We start from the raw sequence: 9,775 nt of genomic DNA, 5'->3' as shown, positions 1-9,775 counted from the left end.
ATTGCACTGAATTTCCAGCTAATTCAATCGGAATTGAACAGAAGGTGGCCTGAATTTGTACTGTGCCTAACGTATGGTTAAGAATTTGAGACAATTCAAGGTATCTGCAGCCTGCGCGGTCAAAAAAGAGAACCAAATTCTATCGTTCTGGTCAATCTGCTAACTATCCAGGCGACAAACAGTTTCAGGGTTCAATCTATGAGTGATTTAGCGGTGCAAAAACAATGCCAGACGCAACATGTTCAATGGATCACCTTGGAGGTCGAGCAGGCATCGCAGTAGGCGCGTGGAGTCGTGGAGATGATGAGCGGTGGAGCTCGGAGGTACGAACGCATCATGGTGCTGATTCCTTCGTCGCCTGGTCGCCGCCGTCTAGGGTTCATTCGACTGAGAGCTCGTTGGGGAATCAGGGCCTATCGGAAAGTGGAACTTACGCGAGACGATTTAGGGTCTGTTTGGTTCATTGCCCATGTTAGCCCCACCAAAAAATTGGTTGCCTATTGTATTTTGGTCCATGTTTGGTTTGTTACCAAAATTTTGGCTGCCAATGAGTGTCCCACTATTTGTCTCACAGAATCTTACCAAATAATTGGTCAAGTGTGGGTGAAGAATTCCTTGGCCAAAAAATTGGCAAGCCAATTCTTACCAACATTTGGCAGGGCAAGGTAGGGCACAAACCAAATATACCCTTAGTTTTCGAAGTCTGGGCTGCGCGTGCCCTATGGGCGTGGCCGCATGGGCCAAACTTAGTTGGGCCACGAATCCCACGATGGAGAAGTTGGATTACTTCTCGCTTACAACGAGTATACTCTGTGCTATGTCGCTTATTCTTTTCTTTTTTTTACATACATATACCCACTATGAACTATATGTACGTAGTTTTTTGTCAAAAAATTTGGGTATGAATTTGAATACCCTTGAATTGAACTGGGCCCGCCCCTGTATGTGCATCACTCTTCTGTATGTCTTATGAGTTGTCGAGGATTTTTGACCAAAATCCTTCTTTTGCGAGATTCTAAGGATGGATCAATCTAGACTCTCCAAGTGAAACTAAATGCCTTAAAGGCTTCAGCTCCTAAAGAACAAGCTTTTGAGTCGACAAGGACAAAAGGTGAAACCAGCGTTGTCAATGATTTAGCACCTGCGAAGCCAAAAGAAACTGCTCCATCTTCCTCCAAGGGTTCACCATTGCCGCTTCGTGGCATCCATACCCAACTAGCCCCCAAGGCCGAGGCTACACTTATTTGTTGTAAAGTACATCAATGTGTTGCATATGTCTCATCTATTTGCCTCGCTAGCTAGTGGTGATGTTGTGGCGTGCAAATACACCGTCAATATCCATGACTATACAATGGGGTACTATCTTGCCGACAACATATATCCGCCGTGCTCAACATTCGTGAAGACCATCTCGGAACTAAAGAACCAAATGGAAGCTGAATTTGCAAAGGCACACGAGTTAGGCCGTAAAGACAGCGAGAGAGCTTTCAGTGTTTTGCAAGCTAGATTTCAATAGTTCAAGATCCCGGTCGGTTTGGGATAAATAAATCCTCAACGACGTCATGACCTTTGTGTGATTCTTATAATCATCGAGGATGAGAGGGATTTCGATTTGGAGTTCTTCTTTGACAATGTTGGTACCCGTGTGAAACCAACAAGAAACCTGGTCGAATTTAAGCTTTTCTTGAGTCATGCCGTCACATTGAGAACTCTGAAACCCACGATTAACTCTAAACCCTAAACCCACGATTAACTCCAGCTTGGTCACATTCAACACCATTGGCAGATGCATGGTCGATAGTGCGCCCCTTCTATTTATTTCATTTCATATCCATTCATGTGTGATCTGAACCATTATTTGTATTCCAAAACTTTCCTTACTTATTTAATTATTTGAATTTGAACTATTGATGTAATTTGGATTATTGCTGTAATGTGTGATGTTTAAAATATTAAAATTTTAGTTTATATTGCCATCATATTTGCATTTCTCACACATACATGCAAAAAATGTTGCATACGCGATTTAAGAGATGAAAATGTGTAGCGCAAAGTAGACCCCATAAAAAGAGACATTAAAACTTCTACCATCTCCTTATGCACCACGTATTTTCAACCCTTAAATCGCCTTCACCGTGCCCTTCATCCGCGTTTTTAAGGGCCACGGGATAAGGTGTTCTGCCTAGAGTTGCTCTTGGAACTAACCAAGGAATATGGACCAGCTGATGTATGAAACTGGAAAACACAATTAATAAGGCAAAAGACAAGAGGAATACAGACTTCTAAACACAAATGAATTTCACAAGTTGCATTCATGTTCTGCAACAATCCTAGGATGCCCATTGACGTGCAAATCCAATATACACAAGACCTCAAAAAAATTAAGCATGAAGAAATTATCAAACAATATACATGACATGCTCAATGACAAGCTGAAGAAAAGAAAAAGACGTCTACTCCAGAAAATAGAAATTCCACCATACTTTGAGCGATTCAACTTTCCATGAAGCACACACCTCACTATTCACAGGACTGCAAGAAGGAAGTAAATAACAAAATGCACAACAGATCAATCTTGGATGGGTACTTCGTTTGAAGTGACCATAGGGGCAGTCGGATCAAGTACTGTCACATCTTCAACACTTTGTTCAGCAGCCAGCTCTTCCAGGACAGAAGGTTCTGCAGGGGGGATTTCGACTTGGTTATCTTGCAACTGCTCTACCTTTGGTTTTGATACTTTAGGTTTTGTATTCGAGGTTTTCTGCTTTGTAGTGAGGGGTCTTGTTTCAGCCTTTGCAGTGGCAGATGCTGGGGGAGGAGCTTTTGTGACCAATCTCTGGACAGGTTTCCTAGCAGCAACCCGAGGTTTGTTGTTTTCCACACCTTTGTTTACCTTGCCCGGATTAGTTGTGCTTCGTGGGCTCTCACAGGAGACAGAGCCATCTACAGAAGCAGCAGCAGCTGGACTGGCTGGCTTGTGCCGGCCAAGCTTTGGTGACCTAGCACGTGTTGGTGCAATCTGCAAAACGCCACAAGTTTATTTCAGCATGCCATGTTTACTAATGTAGCACAGCAAAATATTTACAGAATCAGGACATGACCGGAACACTTTGAACATCCTACACAGACGAGCAGATATACACTATAGCACACAGGAAAATTACTTGAACATCAACAAATAAGGAGCTTAATCTTAGTTTGTAGATCCATTACATAAATTGGAGGTGTCATTAGAACCTGAAATATGTATGACTCATGATCGTATCATAAACCTAATCACCTAAATTAGCAACAAAACTATTGATCCATTATTCACTTGGCAGATAAACCAAGAGACCTGCAGGCTATTCGTGATGCAGCAAAGATTTTATAAATTAATCTTTGAATGCGTTAGGTCCTGTCTAAGCTAGTAAACATTCACAGGTACTCTTGGCATGGGTATAAAGGTAATGTTGTGTTGAAATTTGAAAATGAGCAAGTACGAAATAGAAAGCAAAGCAAACAAAATGAGCTATGTTAAGAAGCCCTCCTGAAATACCAATGAAGTTATTTTCATAATAGGGAGTACCGGCAAGCATACCTATTGCGAGTACTATACCTTAAATTATGCATTTTAACGTTGATGTTTTGTCCATGCAGATAATGCATCATTACATTATGCATTTTGTGTAAGCTTCTAACAAATTAGGTGTCTTAACAGGACACTCACTGAATAAAATGTATTCTACAACACAGAACTTAGTTGGAAGTAAAGCACACTCGAATTTGCGAAGAAGCGTCACACCTGAATTTACTTGCTAAAGCACCGGATTACAACACAGATATGGCAACAAACAGAACATGTTCTCGAATGTATCAGTGCACTATGGACTACAATACATCTGGTTTACTGGATGTTTTAACATTTATTCGCATACTCATTTCAATGCTGCACCCAGAACACTTATATGTGATGCAGTAAATATTCTTTATTAACATTTGAAGTTCAATGATGAGCGCAGATAGATACTCCACCCGTTAGGGATTATAAGGCCCGAGATCTTTTTGAAAATGTTAGGAATTATAAGGCTCATCTCATTTATTAGCCTTTCTCATCCAATGCATGTCCTTCTTTTTCTCTCTTCTTCCATGCATGCAAAACTATTGGTCCATGCACTAATTAATGGGAGAGGTAATGGGCTTTCTTGGTCTTAGCAAATTGGCCCTCAGGCCTTATAATCCCTAACAGAGGGAGTATGTGTTAGGTCCTATCTACGAGCTAGTAACATTCAGACGAAATGGCATGGGTGTACTAATGTTTTATCAATATTTAAAAATGAGTAACCAGTGAAAATGAATATAGCTATATGAAGAAGCCCTCTGAGAATGGTTAACTAGTGAAGTTATTTTCAGATTAGGGAGTACGGGCAAGCATACCAAAAATGAATACAGCTACATGAAGAATCCCTCCGGAAATGGTTAACCAAGTATACCTAAAATCATGTATTTTAACTTTAAGCAAGCCTGTGCAGATAATGCCCATAAAATTATGTATTTTGAGTAAGCTTCTAACAAGTTATGCATCTTAACAGGAGCACTCACTACATAAAATATATTCTACATCACAGATATTGGTTTGAATTAAATCACACTCAAATTTGCTACCCAAGCATCGCGCCTGAATTTTAACAAGCATGGCAGCAAAAGGAACATGTTCTCGAATATATCAGTGCATTGTATGGAATACATCCACTTTACTGGATCCCTAAACATTTATTCACATATACATCTTCTCAAACAAGTAAAAAAAAATAGCACGTCGCAAATGGGAAGACAAAAACATAGTCTAGTTACATTCTGCTATGCTATCATCTCGTAACCCACGGCTAGCTATGCGAGATTTCTTGTCTAGTATTCATATATTCACCTTCTATAACCACCATAAGCATTTTGCAATGAACATCTAACAAAAAATTGGAACTGCAGACCAGAGACAAGCAGTTGGTAATACCTCTTCATTATTCTAGCAAAAACATTAGAATCATAAGACTACTCACAACAAACGTCAAACTTATCAAACCATATGTGCTTGGTGCTTTGAAATAGAGAAATCAGATGCAGTTGGACCATATGAGACTATTAACATGGAATAGATAAGAAACATCAGCATTTAACGTAAATTGACATAAGTACCTTTTTCAACTCAACTTTAGGAGGCTGCTCCTTGTAGAAGCTTGGCATAGGTGCTGCTTTAAATGTCAGGCTCTTCCTAAGCCGTTTAATCTCGGCCTCTTGGCTCTCCTGAGTAATGAACCAATTCTTAGAATCAAATCATACAGGTGTTCAAAAGATTTGACATAAACAATACGAAAGCAGCTCTCACCTTAGATTTTTCCTGCAAATTCGTTTGTTCAAGCTCCTTGGCATGAACTTTCTCTTCAAGCTTCTTTAAGAACTGAAAGTAAGACATGAATGCATGCTTAGAGAAAATACAAACAGGCATGCAACTATTTATCAACACAATGGCTCTGTTAGTTGATAACCTCTTTACGCTTCTCAGCACGCTCCTCCAAGCGGAAACTAAAACCAGAGGCAGCAGCATTCTTGCGTTGAGTATTGGTGCTCCTGAAACGGAACGCCGAATGACAGCATTCTGTGTTAACATCATAGCACAAAATAACTGACAAGCAATTATATGAACACAAAAGAAGGCTTTACGATGTAGTGGAGTGCACATCATCCTCCAATTTTGCTGGAAGCGACTCCCTGTAAGGTTTAGTAGTGTTCTCATTTGACCTGTTAAGGAATGTCACAAACATTTCAGCGGAAGAAAACAACAAGACCTGATTAAAAAAAATGCCTTTATGCCACTGATCAGTTAGTCCAACACTGCAGTGGATTAAAGCCTTGATAACTGGGTACAGATTAAGCAATGACCGAAATTGCAAATCCAAATGCAAGAAAGAAAGAAAAAGATGACCTATAATGTGGGTTTGCAGTAAGAGAACTTACTCTTGGACTTCAGAAGAAGCATCATTTGGAGTTGAGTCCACCGATTCAGGCTTCACTGGCTATGCCAAAGGAAAAAATGAAACCAAGTTCAGTACAATGCATCTAAAATGTACAGACTTTGGTTACCCAGTAAGTAAGTGAGACGGGTGCGTACCATGGATCGACGAGCAGGATGCATCTTAGCCAAATTCGCCTTCTTTTCGGTGCCCCGTCCTGGAATATCATCCCAATTCTGTAATAAGTAACCCCAACAGCAACCTTCTGTCAGAACCAAGATGATAACAAGCCGAAAACGAACCAGTCGCTGCTGCAGATCCATTGGGCACGGCACCCTTCCCCTCCGGCTTGGCTTGCTTTGGCGTCGCCGTCACGGTGGCAGCCTTCTTGGCACCGGCCGTCGCTCTGGCAGGGAAGGAGGCGCTCTGCGACAGGCCGGGCTTCTTCCCCCGCGGGGCCGCCGCCGCCACCTTGCCGTTCTGTACCTTGGCTTGAATTCCCTTCTTCTTCCCGGTGGCATCCTTGGATCCAGCCTTGTGCGCACAAGAATAGACAACGTTAGCCGGCAGCAATGCAGCAGCACGCACGCACCACCAAACAGCGCGACAGAGGATTTACCTTGGTAGACGCCATGGCCGGCTCCTCGGGAGTTGGCACAGCGGTGGCAGATCCAACCGCCACCTCCCCGCCAGTGAGATCCTCCTGATGATCACCTCCGTCCGTTGCGACCGCCTCGACGGCGCCATCCTGGTCGCCGGCCTTGACGACGACGTAGTCCTCCCCTCCAAGCCCATTCGGCACGGCGGCCGCCGCCTCAGCCGCGCCCTCGTCGTGGTCGCCCTCCATCCCCGCGTCCCAGATCCGCGCCAAGATCCGGCCCGGATCACGGCCGCAGGATCCGGCGGTGCCGCTGGTATGGAAGTGGAAGAGGCGGCGGGGTCAGTGGCGGAGCGGGGATGGCATCGCGGCAGGGCGCGCGGACGGGCCCAGGAACAGTGGCGAGCGGGCGGGCGGGCGGGCGGAGAGGAGGAGCAGGGGAGGGCAACCACCCACCCAACCACTGCTCGCTGCTGCTGCTGCTGGTGTGGCTACGAGAGGGAGAGGAGGCGCGGGCGGGGGCAGTAGTACTAGTGTAGAGAGGAGGGAGCGTCCGGGGGCGAGTTGGTGTAGTGAGGGAGGCTGGACTCGCACTCGGAGGAGACGGACGGCGAGACGAGACGACGTGTACCTTCCACCCCGGTGACTGTGCAGCACACACACGACTGCACGTACACGCCGCGGTTGCTTCTGGACGGTTTTGTCCCTCCTTGGGTTACGCAACTGTCCTACAGCTATCAAGGTGTTGGGGATTTGGAAGGATGTGAATGCCGCAAACCGCAGCAACTCTTTACTATTGGTGCTTGCTTGCTGTGATTTAACAAGTCATGAGGGAAAAGGAAAAAGGCACCCGTGTCGCTCCTGAGCGGGCGACCCGGGGGCGACCTCGAAACCCTAGCCGTCGGGCTCCTTCCAGCCATCCTCGCCGCCGTCGCCGCTAGATCCTGCCGCGGTGGTGGCGGCGCTCGTCTCCCAAAGGGAGCGGGCACCACGCTGGGCCCCTGAGCGGAGGAGCCCGCGCTTGTCCGGCGCGGGAAAGCCGGGGCGGCGGCCCCGGAAACCTGCTCGTCGACGGTGTTCTCTCGGGGCGGCGGTGGCAACAGTTGGTCTCGGCGGCGGTGCCTCGGCCGCTCAGGCGGTGAGGTGGCGTCGCGGTGCGTTGGGGGGCGGCCCAATGGCCCGTCGTCCGGTGGCCGGTGCTGGCGCGCGGGTGGTCAGCAGCTGGCCGCGGCGTGCGACGGCGGCCTGTTCTGCGGTGAGCGGGGCTGGCCTGCACCGACAAGGTGCAGCGACGCTGCTGGTTGCGAGCGGGCGGGGTGGTTTGGCGGCGCTCGGACCCGAGTCCGCATCCGGCCCCCGCGGTTTGGCTTCGACGAGTGGATGCCGGGCGGCGGCCCCGGGATGGGTGGCCGCCGGCATGGTGTTGCGGTGGATGGCCATGGTCGTCGGACCTCGGCTCCTTCTTGCATCTCTCGCCTGCCGTTTGTGGTGGCCGTGGCCGTTGGAGCTTGAGGTGCTCAGCATACGCGTGCCAGGGTGTTGTTCGGTGGAGATTGATGTTGGGAACCCGTGCTTGCCGCGCCCTTGGTGGTGTGTTGGAGTTCCGAGCGAAAGTTCTAGCATTGACTTTGTCCGTGCAGGCTGCGGCGGCACATTCGTCGTGCCGTCTTCCTTGTTGGAGGCGTTGGCTGTGGAGCTCCATTCATACACTTATGGGTTTCGCCTCTCCGGGAGAAATCCTAGCCCCGGTTTCTCGGGCGGGCGATGGCGTCGGCTACGTCGCGACCTTCTTGGAGGCGTCGTCTAGGAGGGCTTGTTCAGTTGCTGGCTTGTGGTTCTCTCATCGTCGGATTGGTGGATGTCGGGGAGGCGGCTCCGAGTAGAGGATGTTTGCAAGTCGGGGCGGCGGCCTCGGAATCCACAGCAGGTGGCATCTTCATGGGGCGAAGTTGTTGTCCTTGGTGGCTTGGGCGACGATCTGGTGTCGCTAGTGCGGCGAGATTGTCGGCCCGGTCAACGCGTCTCAGCGGAGGCGGTTCGACTTTGTAACGGCCTCGGAAAACCCCATATTAGATCTTGTTTGTTCTTTTTATTTTATGCATCATCATAACATCATGCATCATCTCATCCATGTTTTAACCAAATAAAATTATTTTATAAAACTCTAACTCCTTTTTTCCTCTCTCATATGGTTTTAATAAACCCTTATCTCTCCTTTCTATCTAATAAACCCTAACCCCCATCTCATTTTCCTATTTTATAAATAAGTTGTTGAACAATTAATTTGGGTTAAAATGAGTTTTGTTTTGATTAAAAGTAATGACTATTTCTGTAAAACTATTTTGAATCTCATCCTCACCTTGATTCAAATTCAATTTTGAAAACGAGTTTTAAATAAAAAGGAGAAAAGGAAAAACCCCAAAAACCTAACCCCACCCCCCTGGGCCTCCCCCTTTCTTCTGGCCCAGCACCTCTCTCTTTTTTTCCCTCTTTCACTTTTTCCCGCGCGGCCCAGCATCGGCCCAAACCGCGGCCATACCGTTTCGGCCACGAGAGGAGCTCCTTGTGTCGTTTTCTTCTCCCCGTCGCTATCTCCTTTCCCCAGCACGACGAAGCACGCCATGTGCGTGGTCGCCGTGGTCCTCCCCTCTCACCTGCTCCCTCCCCTCCTTTTTACCCCTCTGTGCAAACCCTAGCCACCAAACCCTAGACGCTCCTTTTCCCCCTCTCGCGCCGCCGTGTCTTCCCCTCTCTCCTTCTCTGTGAAACGACGGAGAAAACCGCCGCGACCACCTCGTCGTCCCACGGCCATCTCCGACCACCCCGCGTTATTATGAGAACACCGAAGGGTGCGCCTTGTTGTCCTCTATCTCCTGGCACAGTGAATCGATCTAGCTCCGCTCCAATCGACCATGAATCGCCGTTCCCCTTTCCATCCTTGGCGGCGTTCTTCCCCGATTCCGGCGACCACTTTCCTCCTCCGGCCAGCCCGACCACGCCAGCGTGTTCCTGGTAACTCCGCGCCCCTCCTGGACATCCTTACCCCCTCCCTCCCTTCCGTTTTCCTCCTCTCGCCTTTGATGCCGTCGCATCTGCCGCAGGAACCCGCTACCGTCGCCTCTCCGACGTCCGCCAGCCGGCTGCACCGCCTCCTTCTGGTCCGCGGCAACGAGGCGCACCGCCGCCCCCT

The 9,775-nt window shown here is 47.8% G+C and overlaps 1 protein-coding gene across 1 annotated transcript; it reads right to left on the bottom strand.

The window, feature by feature from the left end:
* Positions 1–2,280: 2,280 nt before the first annotated feature.
* LOC124702892 (protein WVD2-like 4) lies at positions 2,281–6,839 on the bottom strand. Its single transcript, XM_047235063.1, has 9 exons — positions 6,607–6,839; positions 6,290–6,521; positions 6,146–6,204; positions 5,992–6,050; positions 5,698–5,775; positions 5,523–5,604; positions 5,363–5,434; positions 5,173–5,280; positions 2,281–3,019 (listed from the first exon to the last, which is right to left on the bottom strand). Exons 1-9 carry the CDS (start codon positions 6,832–6,834, stop codon positions 2,570–2,572), a joined length of 1,368 nt encoding a protein of 455 aa, XP_047091019.1. The 5' UTR covers positions 6,835–6,839; the 3' UTR covers positions 2,281–2,569.
* Positions 6,840–9,775: the final 2,936 nt, after the last annotated feature.

Source organism: Lolium rigidum, chromosome 3 (genome assembly GCF_022539505.1).
Source record: "Lolium rigidum isolate FL_2022 chromosome 3, APGP_CSIRO_Lrig_0.1, whole genome shotgun sequence".
NCBI classification, from domain to species: Eukaryota; Viridiplantae; Streptophyta; class Magnoliopsida; order Poales; family Poaceae; genus Lolium; species Lolium rigidum.
The sequence above is the reverse complement of the archived record's forward strand: the minus strand, read 5'-3'. Positions and strand labels throughout refer to the sequence as shown.

Excerpts from the sequence above, each read along its gene's own strand:
- LOC124702892 (XM_047235063.1), bottom strand. The coding sequence starts at position 6,834 with ATGGAGGGCGACCACGACGAGGGCGCGGCTGAGGCGGCGGCCGCCGTG. Across the intron at positions 5,281-5,362 it reads ATTTGCAGGAAAAATCTAAG|GAGAGCCAAGAGGCCGAGAT; the intron begins GTGAGAGCTGCT and ends TTCATTACTCAG. Across the intron at positions 3,020-5,172 it reads CTAAAGTTGAGTTGAAAAAG|ATTGCACCAACACGTGCTAG; the intron begins GTACTTATGTCA and ends GGCGTTTTGCAG.